Below are 27,998 nucleotides of genomic sequence, written 5' to 3' on the forward strand. Positions count from 1 at the left end.
GACATTTAAAGCTCATTTCATCGGTGTCAGCAGACTGAGGGGATTTGTTGGTTACAAGAAGTAAGTTTATTTCTGTTTATGATTTAACTGTTTTTCTTACCATAATTTATATTTTGAAAAATTTAAATTATATTCTTTTATAGATTTCTAGATACCTGTATTTTAATGAAGAAGCATAATAATGTTAGAATTAACAATAAAAATAAATAATGAATTGGCAACAGTTTTCTGTACGATAAATGACATAAATGCTTAGAAGTGTAATTTATTGTAAAAAGAAACTGTAATTTTTTTTGGCAGATTAGTAGCTCCAAATTCATCATTAGCGAAGCTCCTCCCACTGCAATGACATCATCAGTTCAACAATAGTTCAACTATGAAATGGTACATAATATTCTGTTGTTGTTGTTTTTTTAACAAATGGTCCGTAAAGGGAGGTTTCATATTGTCAACATCAGTTCAAACTAAATCTAAATATTTTAACTGTTTTATTTTAAATTTATTTGATATATGGTTTACAATTTGTAACAATTTTACCAGAGTTTTGTGCAGGCACATCCAGATAAATAGATAAATAGATAGATAGAAAGACTAATTATCATTGTGCAGTTGTATAACGAAATTTGCTTGTGAAACCTCTAAAACAACACTCACTTTCATAAACACACCCTTAGAATAAAATAAAAATATATTAAAACACATCCTATTGCATAAAAATCCCTATCTAGAAGATAACACGCCACTTGACTCGAAAGTGGCGTCTATGTTTGCGCAAAAGTCATGATGTCATGTTGGATATAAACAAACTGCTTTGGTGTGTCGCATAGATGTCGTCATCGTCTCGCTGCTCCCTCCCCGTTCTGTGATTGGTTCCCAAAATGAGGCGAAAAATCTGGCCATGGTATCCAGACACCACAGTTGTGTCATCAGCGAATTTTATAATTGTATTCGAGGGGTAAGTGGTGGTGCAGTCATACGTGTATGGAGAAGAGCAATGGGGTTAACACACAGCCTTGCGGTGCTCCAATGCTGAGAGATGGGCTTGAGGATTGGTGTGGGCCCATTCTCACTGTCTGTGGGCGATCTGTCAGAAAATCCTTGATCCACATGGACAGGTTGCTGCTTAGGCCCAAGTCAAGGACTTTGGTGACCAGCCGGTTAGGAATGATGGTGTTAAACGCTGAGCTTTGGTCTATAAGAAGAAGTCTCATGTATGTTTTCCCTAGGGCTGGGTATTGTAACAAAATGTAGGTATCGATACCGATACCTTGACTTCGATACCGGTTCCTGAACGATACCAATTTTATGTAACCAGTTTCAACTATAATATTACCTCAATTTTTATTTTATTTTTCAGTTTGTTGACTTTTTCACACTCGTATTTTGAGAATTTAAAAAAGCACCAATGCTAAAGTTTTCTATGTTTCTATCATTTAACATGTTTTCTTTACTTCAATGAGCTCATTGTTTCTGCCTTATCTTAATGCATTGTTTAACAATGAAACTGAATGAAAATTAATTGAAATGCATTACACTGTCACGTGTCACCTCTGATAACAGATCTAAATTGTAATTTAAAAACATGCATTTTCTGTAAAACATGCGTTTCTGCTTAGAAACGATGTGTATTTTGAAATATGCTATACAAATAAATGTGAATTAAATTAAATATAGGCTTCTGGGGGGCGGGATGCCTCGCGTTCAGCACACATGAAGCTTGCCGCAAAGCACTGGCAAAAGTAGCCTAATGATTATGGATGTCTCAGGAAACAACAGCAATGATATATTTTAATTAGTTAATTAATGAACAAGTGTTTAATAAGTCTGCTGGCGGCAAATATGTTTATGGCGATGTTGGCACGTCATTCCTGCAGCAGTGAATGCGCGCGCCTATATGGATTAGGTAATCAAACTACTTTCTAATCGATTCGTTTAAAAGTTTTGACCGTCTATAGTCCTATTTCTCATCTTTGACTATGAGGCAAGTATCATATGCTGAGCCTGAGTGTCGGTTCATCTGTGACGCGCTTCAGTTCTTGCAGTCAAAGACGGATGAACTTTCTACTCTCAACTACTCTGTAGTGTGAGCTTATCAGATTTACCGTGTCGGTCTTGGCGGCAATTATCTTGTCAAAAATATTACATCGCGTGCTTCTGGCATCGAGTCAGCCACATAGGTAGGCTACACTTTGGATCATTTCCACATATTTTCTATCCATCTGGGTTGGGATGCTTACACGCACACACACACACACTCACATGCGACGAGCTCTCTGAGCAGCCGCGTAAACTAGTGTTTTCCGCCACAGCCTATCATACTGCGTGCTTATTGTTTCATTGATGTTGACGAGATTAACCACTTAGGTACCGAAATTTGGTATCGAAAAACAAGACGTGTTTCGATACTCGGTAGTACCGAGGCAATTCGGTCGGTACCTAAAAAGTACCGAACTCGGTACCCAGCCCTAGTTTTCCCCTTGTCAAGATGAGTCAGTGCTTCATGGAGGGCTGTAACGATAGCATCCTCAGTGGACCTGTTTTCCCTATGGGCATACTGATGCTGCTCGAAGTTGAGGGGGAGTGCAGATTTAACTGCACTGTGCTATATAATACTCTATCCCCAGATTTAAAAGCTGTGTTACGCTCCCTCAGAAGGGCATATACCTCCTCCGCAGTCATCCATGGTTTCTTGTTAGGGTGAATTCTGATGCGTGTGTTGATGGTAATGTTTTCAACACAGGTTTTAATGTAACAAAGAACAGTAAAGGCATACTCATTCACATCCTGATTAGAAAACAAGGTCCAGTTTGTTCGTTCAAAGCAGTCTCGTAGCTGTGCAGATGCATCCTCAGGCCACCTCTTAATTTTTCTAACGATAGGTTTCTGCTTTTTAATAACAGGGCGATACGCTGGAATCAGTGATAGTGACAGGTGATCAGACTGGCCCAGTTGTGCAAGGGGGAAGGCTCTGTATCCCTTTTTAATATTAGAGTATACACAGTCCAGTATGTAACAGTAATCCAACTGTTTACTTCATCAATGCATTGGCACAGGGAGTCAATGGGGTTGTAGTCGTTAGTTGATAGGGCTAAGTAGAGCTGTGTGTCGTCTGCATAGCTGTGGTAAGCGATTTGGTTCTCTCTCATTATTTGGCTCATTGGGAGCATATACAGGTTAAACAGGAGTGGTGCAAGAATGATTGAAAAGTTTCAGGGACGTATAATTCATTTATAAAAATTCAAAAATGATTGTTTTTTTATTGCAGTTACATCTGGGATCATTTTAATTTCCATTCACTCCATATTTTGATTTAGAACATTTTGAAAATCTCATGCGTAAATGAGTTTTTCTGTTTTTTCAGACCCGATGGAAGAGAGCGAGGAGAGAGAAGAACTGAGTGAAGTGAAGGAGGAACATCATGTCCAACCTGGAGGAAAACCGTCAAGTCGTTCCAAGACAAAAAAGGGAAAGAGTTTCACAACCAAACAAAATTTTCAACGTCACATCAGAGTTCACACCGGAGAGAAGCCGTTCACATGTGATCAGTGTGGGAAGAGTTTCAGTCAATCATCATCCCTTAAAAAACACACGAGGATCCACACCGGAGAGAAACCGTTCTCATGTGATCAGTGCGGAAAGAGTTTCAGTCAATCTCCACACCTTAATGCTCACATGATGATCCACACCGGAGAGAAGCCGTTCACATGTGATCAGTGTGGGAAGAGTTTCACTCAATCTCCACACCTTAACGCTCACATGATGATCCACACCGGAGAGAAGCCGTTCACATGTGATCAGTGCGGGAAGAGATTCAGTCAATCTTCATCCCTTAATGTTCACATGATGATCCACACCGGAGAGAAGCCGTATTCATGTTCTGTGTGTGGAAAGAGTTTTTCACTGCTGCAAACTTTACACGGACATCAGAAAACTCACACTGGTGTGAGAAATTACATGTGCTTTGAGTGTGAGAAGACTTTTATTACATCGGCCAATTTAAAACAGCACCAGAGAATTCACACTGGAGAAAAACCTTACAAGTGTTCACACTGCAACAAGAGATTCAGTCAGGCATCATCTCTGAGAAGACATGAGAGGATCCACACTGGAGAAAAACCTCTGGAGAAGTGATCCTTTGATACTTTACCACCTCCGTGTGACAACGGCTCATTTGAACCGCATTTAATCACCATCACAAGTCCTATTAAAATCCATTTTGTTATTGTTTATCGTTGGATTTCCTGCATGGGGTTCAGGCTGAATGACTGAAGAAACGTTGTCACCGAGATGGTCAAAAACTGTAAATGTCTTGTCCATTACCACCCTCTACTTATAACTTATTCCAATGACGGAAATAAGCACAGTTAAAATATCTTAAAGGATTAGTCCACCTCAAAATGAGAATTTCCTGATAATTTACTCGCCCCATGCCATCCAAGATGTCTTTCTTTCTTAAGTAGAAAGTAAATTAATGTCAATAATAAATAATAGTCAATTAAAATTCAGAATTTTTCTCCACACAAATGGACTTCAAGTCTAAATCAATGCAGTTTTTCCAACGTGATGAATGTAATGCCTGGTGCGAGGCAGACCAGCACAAGACAATTGTGCTTAAAAAGTATAAAATTCTAATTTATTTTGTGTTTAGAAATGAATGACCGATCATTTCGTTGAATGAGCCCCTATTCCTCAGCTGGGATCGTGCAGAGCCATTTGAAGCACTTTAATATGAAAGCATATGGGCAGCAATTTTCAATATGAGATGTAATATGTAAAATGGCGATGCATTTCTGAATTTCAATTTACCTTTTCCCATCATTTGGGCAAAGTTTGTTACAAAATGAAAATAGTTCAATTATATAATTTACATTTGCCATTTCATACACTAGTTATAGATTATTAGGAACACCTGTTCAATTTCTAATTAATGCAATTATCTAATCAACCAATCACATGGCAGTTGCTTCAATGCATTTAGGGGTGTGGTCCTGGTCAAGACAGTCTCCTGAACTCCAAACTGAATGTCAGAATTGGAAAGAAAGGGGATTTAACCAATTTTGAGCGTGGCATGGTTGTTGGTGTCTGAGTATTTCACAATCTGTTCAGTTACTGGGATTTTCACACAGAACCATTTCTAGGGTTTACAAAGAATGCTGTGAAAAGGGAAAAACATCCAGTATGCGATGGCAGTCCTGTGGGCGAAAATGCCTTGTTGGAGAATGGGCCGACTGATTCAAGCTGATAGAAGAGCAAATTTGACTGAAATAACCACTCGTTACAACCGAGGTATGCAGCAAAGCATTTGTGAAGCCACAACCTTGAGGCGGATGGGCTATGTTGTGAAAAAAATGCAGTTTGTTCAGCTATACCCAATGTAAGACTTTATAAATAGTCTTTTATTTTATGTTTTATAGCTTTTATATGTAAGCTGCTTATAAGACTTTATAGATAGTCTTTTATTTACAGGCATGAAATTACAAAAGTGTTAAAAAGCTGGTTATGCAATGAAGTCCAGAAGAACAAGACACAGACACATGATTTGATGAAAATGTTTTATAAAGACTACACAGAGACATGATTTGAGAAATATGTTTTATTGGGAGATGATAAAAGAAAACAGAGCCGTATTTGACAAACATTTACATTGTTGTGGAATTTTACTACTTAGGAACTAAATAATTTGTCTTTGCCACAAGGTCTGTTCAGATCAACACAAACACTATTGAGAAGTGTCAGTGGTTTAGTTTAACACTGTTATTGTAACCCCCCCCCCCCCTTTTTTTTTAGACCCCGGGGTCTCCTCCCAGTGGGGGACAGGGGGTATTTAATGCTAATCCGGCTTGCCATAGGCGCGTCTATGCTCAGATACCGTTGGCGGCTTGTGATGACGTCACCGCTCGCTCGCGCTGTCTTTTCCCTCATTGACGTTTCAGCGATGACAGCAGCTCACGGTATTTCTCATCTTTACACACACACTCCCATCACACACACTTTATACAGTTTGATTAAGCGACAGACTCATTTCAGTGTTGTTTTCATCGATCACAGCGATACTTGTGCGTCTTTTCTGGCGTCTTCGTCCTGAAATATACATTTAGTGCAGCAGCAGCGAGCCTGAGGAGAATATGTGGAGTTAATTCAGACCTGAGCGAGTGTGTGTTCGTTTGTGTGATTGTTTCAAGTCAAAAGTAAAAGTTTAAGATCTGTGAGGGGAATTAGGGAATCGTGTTATACTGGAACAGAGACTGCTTGTTGTGTTGTGTGATATCACTACGCTAAGTTACACTGTTAAATTCGTATTGAACTTATAATGAGATGAGACACACGTGAGACATTAAACCAATACTAAAATATCAATAGCGTTTTACTCTTGGAACAACACTGCTTTGTTTGTGGTGCTCTTTATTTTTAAAAGTTTTGTGATAATTACAGTTTCTGTTATTCTTTTAAATGATCCAAATACTATTTATAGTTATTAATGTAGTTATCATAAGGTCAAACTAGCTATATTTAGATTAATTTGGTCATATTATGCTGCTGTAATTATCGGTTTATGAAGATGAGTGTCTTTAATGATTAATTTTGTGTTATTGATGTTTTATCCATGTCAGAGTGAGAAATAACAGTAGCAGTTTTTTAAAGCGATACCGTTTTATTACCCAGCCCTAATAAGATTTCACTTGTTAATTCGATAACTAACATGAACTAACCGATAGCATAGTCTTGATTAATGTTAGTTAATAAAATCTTCATGTTAGTTCACAGTACGTTAACTAATGTTAACAGATACAACTTTGGAACTTAATTTCTTATAAAATGTTGAGCTTTAGGCTACATTAACTAAGAAGTTTTGTTCATTAATTGTTGGTTCATGCTAACTATGAAATTAAACCTTATTATAAATGTCACTGTTTGTTAGTAAAGAACGTTGTCCATAGGTGTATAAAATTAATTTGATTTAGATTTAATATCCAATATCGGTTATCGGCTTTCAAATGTAAAGAATTATCGGTATCAGCCAAAAATATTAAAACGGTGCATCCCTATACCAATATTACTAGAATTGCTATTAAAAATTAATACATATTGTATCAGCACCCAAGTTTTGTGATAGTATTGAATCGTTAGATAGGTGTATTGTCCCAGCCCTATTGAACGTAAGTTAAGTAAAATAAATGTATTATCTGTCTAAATGTTGGTATACAAATTATGGCATGATTGTATATATTGAATGCCAATATTATGTTAGATAATTGTGTGGTTGATCAAATATATTCATTCGTTTTCCTTACTGTTACGTCCCCTTCTTGTCCAGGCGCAGCGGTAGAGAAAGATGGATGTTAAAAAGGAAAGAAAGCATATTCACACGAATTGAAGCACAAATGAGAGTGAGATTTGGTTCTGTCTGCAATCTCAGCACACACACTCACAGGGTAAGTCTTTAGGATTTTTAATTGTAGAGTAAAGTTTATTTTACAGAAGTTAAGAGTACGGTTGATAACAGTAAAAATAGCCCAAACAAAAGAAAAGATAGGGCGCTATTAGTTAAAAGCAAAAAAAGGTTAAGCTACCTGGAAGTAAGGGAGTCTAATCTATAAAAGAAAATGAAACAACTACCTCCAACATAAACTTCAAACAACAGAAAACTTGTTTTTTCCATATATCTTATTACGACATCATCTAGGTATACTTCGCAGTGCGATACTCCTGATTGTTACTGGGAAGTAACACTACAGACACAGGATTTGTGGCTACAATGTTTTAAAAAATAATAACCAGAAGATCAATTAACCTCATTCATGGAAAGTTCCAGGGATATATAATTATTTTATAAAAGTTCATAATATTTAACATCATTTTTTACATAACTGCTCACTTTTGATATTTCACTTCATATTTCTCGTCATCATTATTTTGATGTACAGAAATTGAAATTTATTTTTTCTTTAATTTCAGACCTGATGGAAGTGAAGGAGGAGAGTGAAGAACTGAGTGAAGTGGAGGAGGAACATCGTGTCAAACCTGGAAAAAATCACTTGAAGACTAAAAATACATTTTTAAAGAAAAGAGACAAATCTTTCTCCTGCACTCAGTGTGGAAAGAGTTTCACAACCAAAGCTAGTCTTGAGCGTCACGTTAGGGTCCACACTGGAGAAAGGCCCTTCAAATGTGATCAGTGCGGGAAGAACTTCACATACAAAGAAAATCTTGAGTCTCACATGATAGTTCATTCTGGAGAAAAGCCGTACGCATGTGATCAGTGTGAAAATAGTTTCGCAAGAAAAGGAAATCTTAAGAGGCACATGAGAAGCCACACTGGAGAGAAGCCGTTCACATGTGATCATTGCGGGAAGAGCTTCTCACAAAAAAATAATCTTATGTTGCACACGATGATCCACACCGGAGAGAAGCCGTTCACATGTGATCAGTGTGGGAAGAGTTTCATTCTATCAGCATACCTTAAAGAACACATGAGGATCCACACAGGAGAGAAGCCGTTTATTTGTGAACAGTGTGGAAAGAGTTTCACACACAAACATAGTCTTGTACTTCACAATAGACTTCATACTGGAGAGAAGCCGTTCACATGTGATCAGTGTGGCAAATCATTTCTTAGTGCAGGAGCCCTGAAGATACACCTGAGTGTTCATACGAAGGAGAAGCCCCATTCATGTTCTGTGTGTGGAAAGAGTTTTTCACTGCGGCAATATTTACATAGACATCAGAAAACTCACGCTGGTGTGAGAGAGTACATGTGCTTTGAGTGTGAGAAGACTTTTACTACACCAACTTGTTTAAAAGTGCATCAGATTATCCACACTGGAGAAAAACCTTACAAGTGTTCACACTGCGACAAGAGATTCAATCGGTCAGCAAATCTGAAAACACATGAGATGATCCACACTGGAGAAAAACCTTACAAGTGTTCACACTGTGACCAGAGATTCAGTCGGTCATCATTTCTGAAAACACATGAGAGGATCCACACTGGAGAAAAACCTTACAAGTGTTCACACTGCGACAAGAGATTTGCTCTGTCAACAAATTTGAAAACACATGAGAGGATCCACACTGGAGAAAAACCTTACAAGTGTTCACACTGCGACAAGAGATTTGCTCTGTCAACAAATCTGAAAATACATGAGAGGATCCACTCTGGAGAAAAACCATACAAATGTTTACAATGCGACAAGAGATTCAGTCTGTCCACAAATCGGAAGAAACATGAGAGGATCCACAGTAGAGAGAAGCGCCACACGTGTGATCAGTGCGGGAAAAGGTTTTATTTTAAAAGTCACCTGAAGCTACACCTGAAGATCCATGCAGTGGAGAAACCACATAAACACAGTCTGAGATCACGGTAAGTAGTTAATCTTTATGTGCTGAGTCAACCAAGTCACTTCTAAGTTAGTTTCTTAACAGCCACGATGAGCGACAGGACGTTTTCGCACTAACACGAATGTTCGGCACAAAATTCACTTGAGATTTTTCTGTTCAGATCAATGCAAAAAAAGTGGCAGTAAATGCACATTCAAACTCTGACAGTAGGTGGTGCTCATAAAAAATCAGAATAGCTATCTGCGTATATGTCTACGCCATTAAATGTGTGAGTGATTCCACGTGTACACGCCGTTAAATGTCAGAGCGAAACAAAGCAAAATGTAGATCTATTAATGTTATTCACTCCAGTGATGGGTAGGTTTAAGCCCGGAACACACCAAGCCGACGGTCGGCCGTCTGGGAAATTTTTTTGCGTCGGCCAACCAAGTTGGCTTGGTGTGATGCGCATGGTTCCGTGCCGTTGGCTAAAAATAGTCCTCGTCGGCTTTATTTCGTCCGATTCAACATGTTGAATCGGCGTTGGGCCATTGGGGAAAGAGAGAACTCTGATTGAACTAAAGAAAGTTCATCTTATGCCGAGTTCAGACTGCATGATTTTAGCCACGATTTTGGCTCGCCGACAGGTTTTGAGAAATCGCCGACAAATGCCCGAAATCACAGGCAAATCGGCGCTCGTTCACGCGAGTGACAATCACGCAGTGTGAATGAGCAAAGACGCGAACTGAGAGAATCACAGACGAGTCGCCGACGCCCGTGAGATATTTGGCATGCTAAATATCTGGACCTGTCGGCAATTCAAAATCCTGCTGTGTGAAAAGTGTTTTGACTCAAAACTACATCGGCGATCACCGGCAGCCAGTGAGAGAGCAAGATACAGAGCAGCAGGGAGTTCGGGGAGGAGTTATAGATCACATATCAACATGATATGGCATTGTTTCAACAAAAAAAGCTTCTTCTCGGTCTATTTGGACACAATAAATGGAAGAAAAATTAGAATAAATTTGGCAGGAGCACTCGATCGTGTCTGTTTGACGTTTCACCAGCTGTACCACAACCGGGTTGAAAAAAAAAAATAAGTCTCACGTGAGAACTCCGGTCTTGCACGTGTGGTGTCGCGTTGTTTCCTTTTCACATCTCACGTGTGTTTGTTGTGAAACGTAGTTTGCACGCAGCATGCTAGATAGAGTCTGTCGGCGATTTTTTCCTATTGTAAAGTCATGCAGTGTGAAACCTTTGTCGCCGATCAATCGTCCAGTGTGAACACAGCAGTGACCGAATACTGGCCAAGATAGTCATGCAGTGTGAAAAGAACAGCAACCCGACTACTTTGAAAATCATGCAGTCTGAACTCGGAATTAGTGAAAGAGAATAAAAGCAAAACAGCAAGCAAAGAAGTCAAAACGGTAAAGATAGAAGGCTGTTCTTATGTTACGTCTTCTTACCTGAGTGTTCCTTAGCGAATATTTCAATATTAACAGTGGAGTGGAATAAAGAAAGTGTTCAACAGGATTGATATTCAAAAAGGTAAGCACGCGCTGCTTTGTTTACATTATGTGTATCTGCAGCCGGCAGCGTTGTGTTTCCTTTTTGAATGACGAATATAGACTAATATATCTGCAGAAATAGACAGTTGGCTCATTATACGCAGGCGCAGAATGCACATTCTAGATGACGGTCGCCTGTAGTTCTCTCGGTGTGTTCAAGTGCAGCTTTTTACCTCGACGAGAGGCGACAACACAGTTGGCTTTCATCAGCGCTAGTTCGTTGGCTAGTTCTTCTTGGTGTGTTCCAGGCTTTAGGAACAGGGTTGGGGTAGGTCATATATTTATGCAGCCATATCACCCTGTAGCCCAAGACTGGTTGCCCACTAAAGCTAAGCAGGGCTGAGCCTGGTTAGTTCCTGGATGGGAGACCTTCTGAGAAAGCCAGGTTGCTGCTGGAAGAGGTGTTAGTGAGGCCAGCAGGGGGTGCTCATCCTGTGGTCTGTGTGGGTCCTAACGCCCCAGTATAGTGATGGGGACACTATACTGTCAAAAGAGCACCGTCCTACGGATGAGACGTTAAACCGAGGTCCTGACTCTCTGTGGTCATAAAAAATCCTGGGATGTCTTTCGAAAGAGTAGGGGTGTAACCCCGGCATCCTGGCCAAATTTGCCCAGTGGCCTCTGTCCATCATGGCCTCCTAATCATCCCCATATACACCAATTGGCTTCATCACTGTCTCCTCTCCACCAGTAAGCTAGTGTGTGGTGAGTGTTCTGGCGCAATATGGCTGCCGTCGCATCATCCAGGTGGAGCTGCACATTGGTGGTGGTTCAGGAGATTTGGTGGCAAACACCTATAGAGTTGCGGGGCTGTCTGCTGCCTCAATGCATGCTCGTGCAAGGGTAGGGCTGATTCAGGGCTCATAAAAAAACCACGTGCCACCACCTGACCTTGCTCTACAAGCGACGAAATACCTGGGTCAGGTGATGTCGACATGCGTGGTCAGACATCTCTGGCCTAACCTGGTTGATATGGGCGAGTGAATGAGTGAACACGCTTCCTCAACTCCCCCATATCCCAGGGTGGCCTTTTCGGTGGTGCTGTCGAGAACTCTGCCCAACAGTTCTTGGCTGCCCTGAAGCGGACCGAGCGCTACGGCAACAACTCGATTACTGGCTGTTCCTAGCTCACTCTTAAGACCAGGTTTGCAAAAAGTCACTGCTGACTTGCCTGCGACAATCCGAGGGTATCCACAGCTTCATATGAGACCACTTCAGCTCTGGCTTCGCGATCGAGTCCTGAGGTGGGCATGTCAACAAGACACGTTCCGAGTGCCAGTTACTCCGACCTGCCATCAGACCTTCATGAATCTCACTTTTCTATTGGCCCGAGTGCCCTTAGGTTGAGTTTCCAGGCATGTTGTTGTCTCAACAGACGGCTCCACCACGGGCTGGGGCGGCATGTGCAATGGACATGCTGCCGCAAGCTCCTGGATAGGACTTCCAGCGCCAATGGCATGTCAATTGCCTGAAGTTGCTGGCAGTACGTCTCGCTCCGCACTGCTCAAGAACCAAGACGTACCAGTCCGATCAGACCATACCGCGTCAGCAGCGTACATCAACCGACAAGTTTTACGGTCCCGCCGTATGTCGCAACTCGCCTGCCACCTCTTCTTATGGAGTTGGAAGCTTCTGAGGTCGCTTCAAGCCATTTACATTCCAGGGGTCCTGAATTGTGCAGCCGAAGAGCTCTCACAGTTTCAGCCTCTTCCTGAAGAATGACTCCTCCATCCCCAGTTGGTTCAGCTGATTTGGGATCAGTTTGGCGGCGCACAGATAGATCTGTTTGCCTGTTTTGCTTCTGTTTTGATAGAACTACAAGAGGGACCCTGAGAATCAAAGAGAGCCAGAGCATAAAAAAGAGACAGAGCAACAGTTTCAATCTTCTTTTATCCTCTCCCTGACCATGTGACTAAAACCCAAATGTGAGATATTCAAACTGACCAATCAGATCTCCCATTGTTCTAAGATGTGTCAATTCATAGACCCCCGAAGTATCTTGGCCTACAGGCCTTGATCACTATCAGCCCCTCTGTGACTTTGGGAACTCCAAATGGTCCTTGTGGTTGAAAGAAGGGGCGGACCACAGTAAAGTATATGTCTTTGTTCGGTTCAAATGTCTTGGATTATTTTCAATCCTACAGTAGAAAGAATTACCAGATTTTTTTGTGTAGTGGTGGGAAAAACAAAGCCTTTACAAAGGTTTAAATCAGTTGAGCAAAGTGCTTTTTTAATCATTATTCACTGTTTTGAAGTGTTCGTAATGCCACACATTGGTCAGAACAATGTAAATGCAGCACAAACTCATGCCAAACAGACATAAAAACAACTTTTACAAACCATTGCAAATGTGTTATCGAAGTAATCAATCAAATGTCATCAACACATCATCCAATATTATAAAGATTAAAGATCTGTATAACATGTGGGTTAATAGTTGACTACTATTATTACTTTTAATAATGCAGATGTATCATTAAAATGTCCACAAATGTTTAAAACTGATCAGAGGTCAGGCAAAAAACATATATACTTGTTCAATGGTTCACCGCATGATGGGTTCACATAGATCATTGACATTTTTAAACGGTTATGTGACAACAAAGCCTGATTTACTGAAATCACGTGACTGTCGCAGTTTGATTCACACTCTTAACCACTGATTTGAAACAAAAGATTCATAAAGGTTTCTGAGCTTCGTGAAGCAGTTTCGAAACCGCCCAGCTCAACTTTAACTACATGAGTAAGACATGATTAGCAAGGCATTTGCATAAAATAGTCCAATGAAACTCACTTTATTTAATGGTTTTTTTTTTTTAGACCTGATGGACGTGGACCAAAACAGAAGCCAATAAATTGCCCTCAGTGTAAAAAACGTTTCTTAAGTAAATCAAGGCTGAAGATTCACATGAGAGTTCACACTGGGAAGAAGCGGCTCAGGGTTTCTCTCTGAAATCTCATCTTATTCTGAAGAAAGACCGTTTAACTGTGATCAGTGCGGTAAATTGGGCATCAGTCCTGAAGAAAGAACAGAAGATTCAATCAAAGGAGAATATTCATCCTTAATATTACGGAAGACACGGCTTTGTGTTTCACTACAGAAGATGAACTGAAGACCTCCAGAAAATTCACACTGGAGAAGAAGGCCATAACACTTTTAAGAGATTTGAATCTGATATACATATACTCATTCTTCATTGTTTTTCATTACAACATCTAGTTTCTCTTCCTCTTCTACTCTTCCATGCAAATCCAAGATAAACTTATATGTGTTTAAGTTTGGCTTTGGCATAACTTTGGCTCTTATAAGAAAGAGAAGAGAGAGATCTGTCTCATTGACGTTCACTTAATGTTTGTATTTGTTTTCGATTGATTAAACTGGTATGGCCATACCAGTAATCAATAAATGTTCTTTAGACATAAGCTAAAAATTGCATGTAGGTCAGTGTATATATTTAATGTTTTTACAACTTAATTTGAAAATAAAAGAAATCATTTAGCAAGAATTTTCTCTTTTGAAAAATTGTATTAGTCTGTTTATTTTCAATTCTTCTATGCGGAGGGTTATTTGCTTTTAGTTCAACTGAACACCATGGTTTTCAATTAGACCAATATAATAATGCACGAGAATACTTTTTGTGCGAAAAAACAAACAAAAATAATGACTTTATTCGACTATTCCATTACTTCCTTATTGGCTTGAAACAAGACTTCCTTAGATTTCTTAGATGTTTATAATGGATTTATAGTGTCTGATATACAGTTGGGGTTGTTTTTTGTTCTCCATTCTGTCCCTGATTGAGTTTTGGTTCTTTGCCACTGTCGCCTTTGGCTTTTGGCTTGCTTAGTTGTGATCTATATGTTTAAACAATTTAAATCATTGTCTATTTCTCTGTCCCCCCTGACCAATTCTATATAGTCTTTTAGTTCCTCTCTTGTTTTTTTTATTTCCGTCTGGACATTGCAAAGCTCATTATGTGTTCTCCTCATCTCTGCAATGGATTTGAGGACACTGGACTTGACCTTTTCCGGATCATCTACATTTCCCTGTCTCATCTGGTGAATGTCTACAGAATCCAGCACTATGAAGGCGACATCAAGGATGACTAGTAGTCCGCTTAACACTCCTGAGAATGCTTCGGCTACAACCCGACCTACTCTTGCGGTCTGAGTAGCAATTCTGCTGATGTTTGCCAACAGACCTAAATTCAAGAGTTGTGTGGCACACAAAACATTTCTCCTGTCTAAATTGCATGATATTTTTACGTTGTCGAAAGTCGAGTTGCCGAAAAAAACACTGAACTTTGTAATTTTTCTCAGTACCTTTCTCAGCGTGTTCAGTGGTGTGAGAATTGGTTCGCTTACAGATTCATACTTCTGCTGAATTTGTTCAAGGCTCTCTCTGAATGCTTTTTGTTGTACAGTATTAGTAATGGTGGATGCAGCACCAGTTACTCCACCTGCAACTCCCACTCCAACACCAACACCGGTAACAATCAGAGACGCCCCAAGAGTGAACGGAGCCAAGATTAAACCAACTAATGCCGTGATTCCTCCCGCTGCTCCGATCACTGACCCGGACAGACTCCCCGCTGTGGCGCTGTAATGCGCAGACTCCATCGAATCTGTTGTTCTTCCCCACTCCCTAACTAAACCCTCGAGGTCTTCATAGTGCCTGTTGTAGGCCCCATCAAAGGCGCTGATGGACTTTGTGAAAGTCTGTAGCAGTGCCTCTGGTATTCTGCTGTTTCTGTCTACCGCATCTGTCAGGAACGGTTTTGCTAGAATCTCTTCAGCTGAAGGTCTGTCTTTAGGGTCAGGGCTGAGCATTTGACCGATTAATTCTCGTAGTTCCTCTGAGTATCTCTCTGAGACGTGAGGGAGTTTCCCTGCCATGCTCATAGAATGAAGTATGTTACGCTGCATGTCATCTGCCTATGGAGGAAAAAATTGTCTGGTTAGTGTCAGTAGGGGTTGAAGAAATAAAAGAGCTGGATATAATTGCAAGCAGTTTATAATGAATAAAAAAATAAAGGTAATTAACTAGACCAGGGTCCTGGAGAGCCGCTATCCTGGGGACAGTTGTTCAAAGGTAAGCTGATCGGATTTTGGTTATCGGATTGGATCAAATCTTGAAAATGGGTCAAGATTCTAATCTGAAATCAGATTAGATCAGGGAATCCAATCCTAGTTTTAATCTGGATCAAACCTTCAATTTGTGTTGTTCAAAACTTGGATAACTTTGATCCAAAAAAACAGGATTATCCTGATCCCAATAGGGGGTAGGATTTCAAGGTGGATTTCAGGAAGAAAATGTAGTAAAACTTTAAAATTGGTCAAATAATACATTTGTATAGTTTAGCGTATATACTTTTATTTATATTTTGCGCTTGACTTGTGTAACCGTTGTAACAGTGATAAAGTAGACATAGGCTAACAATTAAGCTATTCAGTATAGTAAAGTACAGTGACCCCATGTTGGCTCTTCTACCTGTTCTTAGCCCACATTGTTATATGTTGTCCCATTTAGAGCACTGGTAATCCGGATTTGGTAATCTTGAAAACACACTGTATCTGGATCAGGGTGATCCAGTCCAATGTTGCTTTGAAAAACCGGCATAAAAGTAAGACGGATTACCTGATCCTGGATAGGAAAAAATGGGATTTCCAAATCCGGATCATTTTGATCTAGATTAAAGGTGCAATACCTAAGATTTTTGCATTAAAATATCCCAAAATCACAAGGCCAGTGTTATATATTTAGTAAAGATGATAACTCACAATATTCCAAATGTTTCAAACAATGTTTAAATCGCGAGAAAATTGAGATTTTAACCAAGGAAACGGCACGTGTCAGCAGGGGTGAGCTGGGAGTCGCGAGTCAATCGCGTCATATCCGCTTACCTCGGTTTCCGCTCTTACTACGTGTAGTCCTGGACAAATGCGGTAGTTGTAGTTGTGCGTTAGCGCCTATCAAACGGCAGCTTGTTTCGCGCATTTGTTATGGAATGGAGCACATATATTCTTTTCATTTATTCTCGGAATGTGAACTGTTGGCTGTAAAGGGGGTCGCACACCGGACGAGAAGCGCCGCGTCACGTTTAGGACAACTCCAGTAACGTTATCGAACACCGGACGCTTTCTCATCAGTGTATGGCCAGCAATATTGTTATGTTTAATGACAGAAAATGAAGATAATGTCTGTCTATGTTATTGTACTGTACAATTAAATACAATCGTTGCTGAGTCTGCATTCTGAAAACTTTACCTCAGAGCATCCGTTCACAGAATGAATTGAGAATCTCACGTGAAAAATCTAATAATAATCAGTAATTGTCATTCAAGCAGCTGATTTCTGTAAATGACTGCAAAACTAAATGCATAGATATTGCAGCATAGGGCAAAGTCAGGATCCATTAGCAACGGTTTGAGGCAAAAATAATTACAATTTTATATAAAACTATGTAAATGGCGCTCTGTGGCGCAGCAGGGTTTTGAACACGGTCCTGAAACGTTGCTGGGCGCCGCGGACAGACGCCCAATGGCGCCGCCGGTATGTGTACACTTATAGATAATAATGTGTTCGAATAATTATGTGGTGCAACGCGGCGCTGCAGCTTCTCGTCCGGTGTGCGACCCCCTTAACGTTAATTTTGTGAAACTGTAGCTGTGGTTGAATACTTACACGACATGAAAAGATGTGTCAAATGTACATTGCAGACATCCCAAGTCTCCCGGATCTCCCGCATATTGATAGCGTTTCCCTGATGCCCGCAAATTAGTTCAAATCTCCCGGGATATAATGTTAGAGCGAGACATACTGCGCGCATAACATACAGCGCGCTGCGCGTGCACTGTACAGAGGGAGAGACTTTGCGTTTGTGCCTCGCGAACGCGAAAGTTAGCCTTCCCTCCCACCCCCACAATCTTGTTATCGAAATATACCTCCCGGAAATGAATTCTTGCAGGTTGGGATTACTGACATTAAATTGATTTTTTTATTTTTTATAAAGTTACCAAGGAGGGCCAACCACGTCAACTCCTTGCGAGAGACCTGCCCCTTCAAACCCTCTCCACCATAGCTTCGTCCAGTGACTCGTACAGTAACATCTGTGATAACTAATTTACTTTTAAACCTGACTTTTCTTGCACGGTTATTTCAGTTTAATGAAATACAAGCATGTCATTAAACGCAACGTTTATAGAAATCGAACTTTACCTCATCCATGACAACTAATTTTCGATTCCCGTCTGACTGATTTATCCACGGTGGAGTTGAAAACAACAGTTCCCATCATTCCGCGTTCCTCCACGGCGTCATCAAGCAAAGCCGTTGTTGTTGTTTTGAATGTAGCGCCCTCTAGCGGCATCTAGATCTTAGGTATTGCACCTTTAAATGTTTTGAACAACTGGCCCCTGCAGATTTTAGCTCCAAACCTGAAAATAAAACCACTCACCTGCCTGTAGCTTAAAGGGATACTCCACTTTTTTTTTACATTGCGCACTAAAACTGACAGAAAATGTTAAGCTGCGATGTTCTAGGCTGAAATGGATCTATACTTTCATTTCTGCATAATAATCAAGAAACTTCACTGCCGTACCATTAGTGTGGCAGGCGTATGACTACACAAACTTAGTCCCGGTCACACTGGAAGCTGGGCACTATTTTCAGGCGCTGCGTCATATCCTTACGCCTGCTGCACTCGTGGTACGACAGTGAAGTTTCCTGATTATTACGCAGGAATGAGAGTACAGTTCCTAGCCATTTCAGCCTAGAACATCGCAACTTTACATTTTCCGTCTCTCTTAATGCACAACATGACATCATGACTTTTGCGTAAACATATACGCCACTTTCGAGTCAGGTGGCGTGTCATCTCCACGCATTTTGTGCTATATGCGTGTATGCGTATATGTCTCAGACTGATCTCATGAAGTAGCGTGTGTATGCGTATATGTCTACGCCATTAACGTCCGCGTCATTCCGCGTGTCTGAACACGCCGTCGAATCTCCAGTCATAAATGCCATTAACCCCAGTGACGGTTAAGTTGAGGGATGGGGTTGAGGTAAGTCATATCTTTTTCTTTCCTAGGATGGTAAGGGAGCAGTCAAAAATGCCATTAACCCCAGTGACGGTTAGGTTTAGGGACGGGGTTGAGGTAAGTCATATATTTATATAACGTTAAGTCAACGGCGTTCATAAACACGCTGAAAGGCGATTATGCGTCTTGATAGCGCGCCAAAAATGGAAATACGAATTGGCGTGTCATACACACGCTACTTCATGAGATCAGTCTGTGATGCATGATGAAACTACAGAAGAGTCAAGTTTTAAATAGGATAAATATCGAAACACTTTGGTCATTTTTTTTTTTGGAGAAATGCTAATTGTCTTGTGCAGTTCAATGATGTATGCTAAGCTATGCTAAAATTGGTGCCGCCAGAACCGGAGATCGGCTGAATGGATTCAAAAACGGTAAAACTCAACAGTTTAACTCTGGAGGAGTTGGAAAATGAGTCAAATTTTCCAAAAAAAAGTGTCCCCTTTTATCCCTTTTAAGGGGTTGTTTATACAACACAATTTTCAACTAAAAATGCTGCATTTTGGGCGCTCATTTACATGACATTGGCATTTTGGGTGCCTGAAAACAAACTTTTGAAGACAACTTTCAAAGTTCAAGTTTTTGAAAACGTTCTTCATGGACACAATGAGAAACATGAACCTCTGAAGATGATGACGTCATGCACATACATATTATGTGTTCAGTCTGTAGTGTTTCATCACCATCTATCTGGCCGCAGAATACGGTGTTTTTAGCCATTTTCGCTGATCTGCGTGAATGGGGATCATTTTGACAATGTTGCCATCTGTGTGCGGATAACTCAAAAGAAAAAACTTTTCCATTTTAAGCATATTGTGTAACATTGTGTAGATGTACCCTTAGTAGTTCTGAATGCACTGATTAGCTGGTTCAGGTGTGAAGCGTTTTCAAAAATAACATTGTGCACACACCCGCATAAATACGCCGCCGAGCGCCATCATATCTATGCCAAACCTATTGGCGGCAGTGTAGGGAGAGCCATACAAGCCAATCAGAATCCTCAGAATCGAGAGTCCTCATTGTTTGGATTTCCCTTTTTGAGTTATTTAATAAGTATTTTATTCGTTTACCCTTTTATCATCATTTACATTTTATCATCATTGGACTAAAAACGGGACAGTATTATGGTGCTGTTTGGAAAAAAAAGAAAAAATGCTCACCCACACATCAAGCATGCAGAGATCATGGAGCAACCATCCCAATGACCATATGTCACTTAAAAAACAGATGCATGACAATGAAAATCAAGAAGTGTGTACACTGCAAAAAAATGTTATGTGCTATCTACTTAAATATTTATAACAATACTACACATGATATTTGTGAGTATTATAAAGCGTGAGCCCTATTCGGACAGTAAGTGTTTCTCATGTGGACGTCTTAAAGATAAATTTGCATGCTCAGTGATAAAACTTATGCATTCGGATGGAGATTTATTGATTGAAATAATACAAATAAATTTGTATTTAATTTAATAAAAGCATAATAATGTTCTTTTTATTATTTAATTATTTCAAAAAAAAAAAAGGAAGCCAGATGCGTATATGCAATGAAATAAGGATTTATCTCAAAAGTATGTAATTTTATAAATATGGAAATTAGCGAAAACAAGTAAATGCAGCCTCTTATTTACATAATATAATAATAAAACTACTTGGTTAGTATTTTTAATGTTCTGTATAATAGCCTACATTTTTGAAAACTGTATTGCTGCCACAATAACGGCCCTTTTCAAATGTTTACGTGTTTTTTTTTACGTGATATAAAAAATTGTTCTTATAAATACTGTGCAGAATTTCAGTGATTAAAGTGTATATTTTTAAAACGCATGCAAATTACAGTAAAGCACAACAGTTATCATACTACGGTGCTCAGCAGGGATAAAAAAGTATTTAAACGATGCATTTTGAGGTGTTTGTCCAAAAACTGTAGGTAATTTTTACGCAGCGGGTGGGGAAAAAAAACACTGACATTCTGGATTTGGATGGAAATAAAATCACAGACTATCCATTGAAAATGTTGAAAATACCTTGTGACCGCATGATAAACAATTACCATCTGAATAGGGCTTTTAATGGAATCTAACTGAATAAATCATGTAAAATCTCCCAAATTATTTGTCTATAACACAATGAATTTAATATTAATTGTGAAATTTGCTTTTATCTTTTAAATCTCAATTTATTAGCAATTTCCCTCGCACACCTGCAGGAAACAGAATGTTACAACAAATAAAGAAATGTTTTAGCCAGCATTGATCAAGGATCAACAATCAAGGAAATTTTAATTTTGATAACCATGCATCAATATTTTATATAGATTCAGACATCCAAAAGCATACCTCTTGAAATTATATTTCTTCTTATAAACTTCTGGGCTGATGTAGGGCTTTGCTCCCACAATTGAATTAGCATATTCATTAGTTCTACAAGGAAAAACAATGTAAAGTCAAACCAGTAACTGTCCAGGACTTTTGGTTTTAGCCAAGAATTTTCATTTTGATCCATCACTAGTTCCCATTAATGTTAGTTTGTTTACCTTTCCAATGCTTTTGAGCTTCCAAAATCTCCTAGATTGATGTAACCATCTTTAGTCAGGAAGACATTCTACAGTGACAACAGAAATCTCATAAGTCATGCAGATTTGACTTTGTGATATGATTTATTGAGGCATACCTGAGGTTTAATATCTCTATGAAGAATGTTCTTCTCATGTAGATATTGCAGAGCCAGACAAATCTGAACCAGCCAGTCGAGGACCTACACACATGAGGAGTCCAGATTGTTTGAGTCAGTGTGTGTGGTCCTTATTTGTGGGGATATTTTTGGGTCTCCAAGAGGAACGTTTTTTTTAAAATGTAAAAATGCAGAAAGTTGTGTGTGATGACTGGGTTTAGGGGACAGAATATACAGTTTGTACAGTATAAAAACCATAACGTCTATATATACTCATAAAACATGAAAACCCAACGTGTGTGTGTACTGTATATGTGTATAATGTCCCCACAAGGATTGTATTTTTTGGGTCATAACATATAAAACCATGTTTTATGAGAGAGTTCTTTAACGGATAGAGAATAGAATAGAAACTCACCTGTTTTTCTTCAAAAAAACTCTCATCTTTCTGTTTTTCCATGATTTTTGAAAGGTCTACTCCTTCACAATACTCCATCACAATATAAATGCGTCCCGCGTCTTTATCTAAATAAATGGACATCCATTCAGAAAACAATTTAACTCTGGCTGTATTTAAATAGCTTCATTTTCTGAAAGCTACACTGATGTTTTTGATGTCTTTTGTGGTAAATAATTCTATTAAATTTTTCAGAAACACAACAAAAATGACCAAATTTTGAATTTGCTCCAAATGAGCGTTAGTGTACAAAGAAAAAAACCTTCAAATGAATCCACATAAGTAACAACATATCCAAACTGCAGAGTTTTCAGGATCTCGACTTCCTTTTTGACAGAATCCAGTTCCTCCTCCTGAAAGAAAGAAGAAAAACCCTTCCGTTTAAGCAACACGTTGTGAGTTGTGTGGTCAATACTCAAGTAAGATCTTACATCTCTGGAGTTCATCTGTTTGACCACATAAAGATCTCCATCTGCGTCTTTCACCAGAAACGCTATTCCTGAAGCCCCTCGTCCAAGCTGGTCCTCGATTGTGTATCCATGTTCTTGTACCACTTCTATAATCAACAGTCACAAACATGTATACAAAAGTTTGTATATATTGCACTATATGAATGCAATGAATTTTGCCTTTTTTTTGTGCTATTTTATTAGATATTTTCTTGAATGTGTAATCTAAAGGGTTAGTTCACCCAAGAATTTAATTTCTGTCATTAATAAATCAAAATATAATGCTGCAATTAAGGATATCTTCAGATATTCATATTGACACTTTCCGGGTCAACGTGACGATTATGTTTACTTAAACAATGACAGCAACAAAATGCATTGTAAAGTTGGAAAGTTGAGTTATTATATTATATTATAACATTATATAGTGTACTGCAATGTGATGTTTAGTGTGGTTTATTTTGATATAACAGTCAAATTATGCTGATTATTTCTTTAATTATGTTCACACACAGACCAACTCATACTCTCTGTTTGATTGAATCAGACTGTCCTGATCCATTCCTGTTTTGATCGAGACACCTTAAAACACAATCCTAGTTTAGCTACTGAACACAATTACCACTTTCAATATCTAGAATGATATAATTGACATCATTAAAGTAATCCATGGGACTCCAGTGCTTTAACCTCTATTTTATGAAGTGACGCTAGCACTTTCTATGCACCAAGAAACATAATTTACCACTTTATTTACTAAAATATTGATCTGCACATGCACAATGCGCGACTGTTCACGGGAGAGATGACATTGTTGCGTGAACACACTTTGGATAATATTATTTTGTAAATAAAGTGGTAAATTATTTTGTGCAAACAAAGCACTCAAGTTGCTTTACAAAACATAAACACAGTCCCATGGATTACTTTAATGATGTCTTTCTTATCATTCTGGATCTTGGCTTAGATTACCTAAAAATGAAAATTCTGTCATTAATTCCTCTGCCTTGTGTCGTTCCACACCCGTAACTAAAAAAAAAATCTGTAAAAAAATAAATAAATCTAGCATTTCGAGATTAAAGTCGAAACATTTTCGAGATTTAAGGCGAAACATTTCGGGATTAAAGTTGAAACATTTCGAGATTAAAGTCGAAACCTTTCGAGGTTAAAGTCAAAACATTTCGAGATTAAAGTCGAGACATTTTGAGATTAAAGTCGAGCCATTTCGAGATCAAAGTCGAAACCTTTCGAGATTAAAGTCGAAACATTTCTAAATTAAAGTCGAAACATTTCGAGATTAAAGTCCAAACATTTCGGGATTAAAGTCGAAACATTTCGAGAATAAAGTTGAAACATTTCGAGATTAAAGTCCAAACATTTCGAGATTAAAGTCGAAACATTTTGGGATTAAAGTCGAGATATTTCGGGTTTAAAGTCGAGACATTTCGAGATTAAAGTCCAAATTTCGAGATTAAAGTCGAAACATTTTGAAATTAAAGTCGAAACATTTCGAGATTAAAGTCCAAACATTTTGGGATTAAAGTCAAAACATTTCGAGATTAAAGTTGAAACCTTTCGAGATTAAAGTTGAAACATTTCTAAATTAAAGTCAAAACATTTCGAGATTAAAGTCGAAACTTTTCGGGATTAAAGTCGAAACATTTTGGGATTAAAGTCGAGATATTTCGGGTTTAAAGTCGAGACATTTCGAGATTAAAGTCCAAACATTTCGAGATTAAAGTCGAAACATTTCGAAATTAAAGTCGAAACATTTCGAGATTAAAGTCCAAACATTTCGGGATTAAAGTCAAAACATTTCGAGATTAAAGTTGAAACCTTTCGAGATTAAAGTCCAAACATTTCGAAATTAAAGTCGAAACATTTCGAGATTAAAGTCTTAACATTTCGAAATTAAAGTCGAAACATTTCGAGATTAAAGTCGAAACTTTTCGGGATTAAAGTCGAAACATTTTGGGATTAAAGTCGAGACATTTCGAGATTAAAGTCGAAACTTTTCGGGATTAAAGTCGAAACATTTTGGGATTAAAGTCGAGACATTTCAAGATTAAAGTCGAGACATTTTGGGATTAAAGTCGAAACATTTCGGGATTAAAGTCGAGACATTTCGGGATTAAAGTCGAAACATTTCGAAATTAAAGTCGAAACATTTCGAGATTAAAGTTGAAACTTTTCGGGATTAAAGTCGAAACATTTTGGGATTAAAGTCGAGACATTTCAAGATTAAAGTCGAGACATTTTGGGATTAAAGTCAAAACATTTCGGGTTTAAAGTCGAAACATTTCGGGATTAAAGTCGAAACATTTCGAAATTAAAGTCGAAACATTTCGAGATTAAAGTCGAAACTTTTCGGGATTAAAGTCGAAACATTTTGGGATTAAAGTCGAGACATTTCAAGATTAAAGTCGAGACATTTTGGGATTAAAGTCAAAACATTTCGGGTTTAAAGTCGAAACATTTCGGGATTAAAGTCGAAACATTTCGAGATTAAAGTCGAAACTTTTCGGGATTAAAGTCGAAACATTTTGGGATTAAAGTCGAGACATTTCAAGATTAAAGTCGAGACATTTTGGGATTAAAGTCAAAACATTTCGGGTTTAAAGTCGAAACATTTCGGGATTAAAGTCGAAACATTTCGAAATTAAAGTCCAAACATTTCGAGATTAAAGTCCAAACATTTCGAGATTAAAGTCGGATTAAAGTCGAAATATTTTGGGATTAAAGTCCAAACATTTCGAGATTAAAGTCGAAACATTTCGGGATGGTTTCTAAGAACGATTTGATAATTATTATGCAAAGTAAAAGTGATGTTTTTCATATTGTGTGTGATATTCATACTCACTGATCACGCCAGGAGAAACGCTGTGATTTGAGGACCCGCTGACAGCACCGATGTCTGAGAGTTTGTAATACTCAGCCATCTATAGGGGGAAACATGCTGAACATTAATGAAGTATCAATGATATTTACATTTCAAAAATTACTGACCGAGAGCTTTTAGTGTTCTTCATATTGTATTGTATTATATTGTACCACTTTATTGTCTAGCCAAGGCTATACTTTCTGTCCAAAAAAGTACAATTTATTGCAATATATTCATAAAATGTATTGCACTAGGTATAAAAGATCGCTTATAAATGTTCCTGTTTTCACACGTCTCTTCCACTCTTTCAGGGGAAATCAAGAAAAAAACAACATATACAATGTATTCATAAAACAAAAGCACATCATTTTGTAAAATTAAATATGGGATTTTTTTTTTTATCTGAACCCCAAGTGAATTTACACAAACTTAAAAAAGTCAAAAAATGTATATATATATATATATATATATATATATATATATATATACATATGTGTGTGTGTGTGTGTGTGTGTGTATATATATATATATATATATATATATATATATATATATATATATATATATATATACATACACACAAAAGTATTGTCACCCTGGAAATATAAGTTTCTGTCTGCATTCTGAGCAGTTTTGAAATATTGAGCTTCAACATTTTTGCATTTCATATTGCAACAATTATATGGGAAGTCTCTTTCTTATCAGTCTTAAAATGTACACAACTTGTCGCAGAATACAATGGGTCTTTAGAAATTCAACAAAGGCTGAGTATTAATGTTTATATGGGGCAGCAGCCAATCAAATATCTCAGTGGAAATGAGTCAGTAATAACCGGGAGACTGGGACTGAAACAGGTTCTGTAATATGACCAAACTGATGTTTTAATTATTAATGTTTATTCATTTGTCTCTTTGCTAACCTTACTAAAGTCTGATCACAGAGAATATTTAGCAGTAAACACAGGCTATGACGTAATTCACACTTAAGCCACATTTATTGTGCTAATTTCCAGAAAAACTGCCATAGTTTAAAAGTTATTATTTTACTTTATTAAGAAGGCTTATAAAAGAGTAAAAAAAAACAAAGTCAGGTGTTTTCAAGACTTTATCGAGAGTTTTCGCTATAAACCAGCTAACGAACTTTGCCTAACTTTCATATGTACAATTAGTGTATTAATATGACATTAAAAGAAATATAGGAGCGCGTCTATGTTTCAATCACTCGTCCTCTATTCTAAATCAATCGATGAATAAATTAATAAAGTACAGTGGATACTTGGACAAATGTTTCAGTATTTTAAATCTGGATCGTTTTCCAAACAAAGCCTTCAAGACATGTTTTTTATTTCGTTTTGGGCATTTATGAAACTACGATTATGCTACATCTGATTGTAAACACAGCGTTACACACACACACACACACACACACACACTCGTCCAGTTACATTAATAGCAATACATACCCCTGTTGTTGCAGTCCTGACCTGATTGAGAACTAATGAAGGATGAAGATTGATAAAACAGGGGGATTTCTGCTTTACAGCGTCACAATAAAAACTATCCACTGTCGTGTTGAAACACACGTGTAACATATACAATACTTCTCTTTTCTTTTAGTGTATATTCCTTCTCTCTTTCCAGAGTTGACAATCTTCTTATTATAAGCTACTCGACTGAGGACTTGTTTCTTGAAGAAGAAAGTCGCTTATAGATTTAGGCAGCGAAACCAGTCTGAGTCATTAATATTTCTTTTGTCAGCATCATAAAGCATTATATGGCAAGCCGTTTTAACATTTAATCATTTAAACTTGCTAGTCTCTATTTTCATGCTACTAGTACTTAATTTTTAGATAGGGCCTTTTCTATAGATTCTAGTGCTTATTCATTATATTCTAGTGCCTATTAAATTGGTACCAGTAGTCATTAGATAGTCCTTATTATTAGATTCTAGTACTTATTCATACTAGTACTTATTCATTAGACACTAGTAGCTACTTATTCAATCGATACTAGTAACTATTTATTAGATACTAGTATTTATTCCAAAAGTTACTAGTAAGAATTTTTATTTTACTATTAACATTTTTTAACTATACAGTGGCTGTTCTGAATAGTCATAACTTAAGACTTGTAAAAAAAAGCAGTCGTGACTAGATTAGATAAGATAGATAAGATTAGTTAACAATTACAAAATATACTAGTGTCTAATAAATAGGTACTAGTATCTATTGAATAAGTACTAGTAACTAATAAATAAGCACTGGTATCCAATAAATAAGGACTAGTATCTAATGAATAAGAACTAGTATCTAAAGAATAAGCACTAGTAGCTATTGAATAAGTACTAATACGTAATTGATTAGATACTAGTATCTAAAAAATAAGTACTAGTAGCATGAAAATAGAGACTAGTAGGTTAAAATGATTAAATGTTAAAACGCCTTGCCATAAACTAGTAAAACAAAAAAAGTTATAACTAGTCACCTAAGAATATTTAACAATTACAAATGATACAAGCATCTAATAAATAGGGACTAGTATCTAATTA

The 27,998-nt window shown here is 37.9% G+C and overlaps 2 protein-coding genes across 3 annotated transcripts; one reads left to right on the plus strand and one right to left on the minus strand.

Annotated features, from left to right (window-relative positions):
- On the plus strand, positions 1 to 13,846 carry LOC120484898 (uncharacterized). 2 transcript variants are annotated; one of them, XM_089129112.1, is made up of 5 exons: positions 4,129 to 5,374; positions 5,788 to 5,951; positions 7,316 to 7,433; positions 7,957 to 9,361; positions 13,707 to 13,846. In XM_089129112.1, exons 4-5 carry the CDS (start codon positions 7,962 to 7,964, stop codon positions 13,837 to 13,839), a joined length of 1,533 nt encoding a protein of 510 aa, XP_088985238.1. In that variant the 5' UTR covers positions 4,129 to 5,374; positions 5,788 to 5,951; positions 7,316 to 7,433; positions 7,957 to 7,961; the 3' UTR covers positions 13,840 to 13,846. The 2 variants fall into 2 exon arrangements, with proteins under 2 accessions (XP_088985239.1, XP_088985238.1); XM_089129113.1 differs by lacking the exons at positions 4,129 to 5,374; positions 5,788 to 5,951; positions 7,316 to 7,433; positions 13,707 to 13,846 and adding exons at positions 1 to 60; positions 301 to 384; positions 3,362 to 4,127 and having other exon boundaries at positions 8,069 to 9,365.
- Positions 13,090 to 27,206, minus strand: LOC120484894 (uncharacterized). The gene is made up of 10 exons (XM_039680332.2): positions 26,914 to 27,206; positions 25,431 to 25,509; positions 22,553 to 22,677; positions 22,384 to 22,474; positions 22,083 to 22,189; positions 21,665 to 21,748; positions 21,528 to 21,595; positions 21,331 to 21,414; positions 20,150 to 20,204; positions 13,090 to 15,821 (listed from the first exon to the last, which is right to left on the minus strand). Exons 1-10 carry the CDS (start codon positions 27,040 to 27,042, stop codon positions 14,742 to 14,744), a joined length of 1,902 nt encoding a protein of 633 aa, XP_039536266.2. The 5' UTR covers positions 27,043 to 27,206; the 3' UTR covers positions 13,090 to 14,741.
- Between the last annotated feature and the right edge of the window lie 792 nt (positions 27,207 to 27,998).

This window comes from Pimephales promelas, chromosome 3 (assembly GCF_988280905.1).
Source record: "Pimephales promelas chromosome 3, fPimPro1.hap1.1, whole genome shotgun sequence".
NCBI classification, from domain to species: Eukaryota; Metazoa; Chordata; class Actinopteri; order Cypriniformes; family Leuciscidae; genus Pimephales; species Pimephales promelas.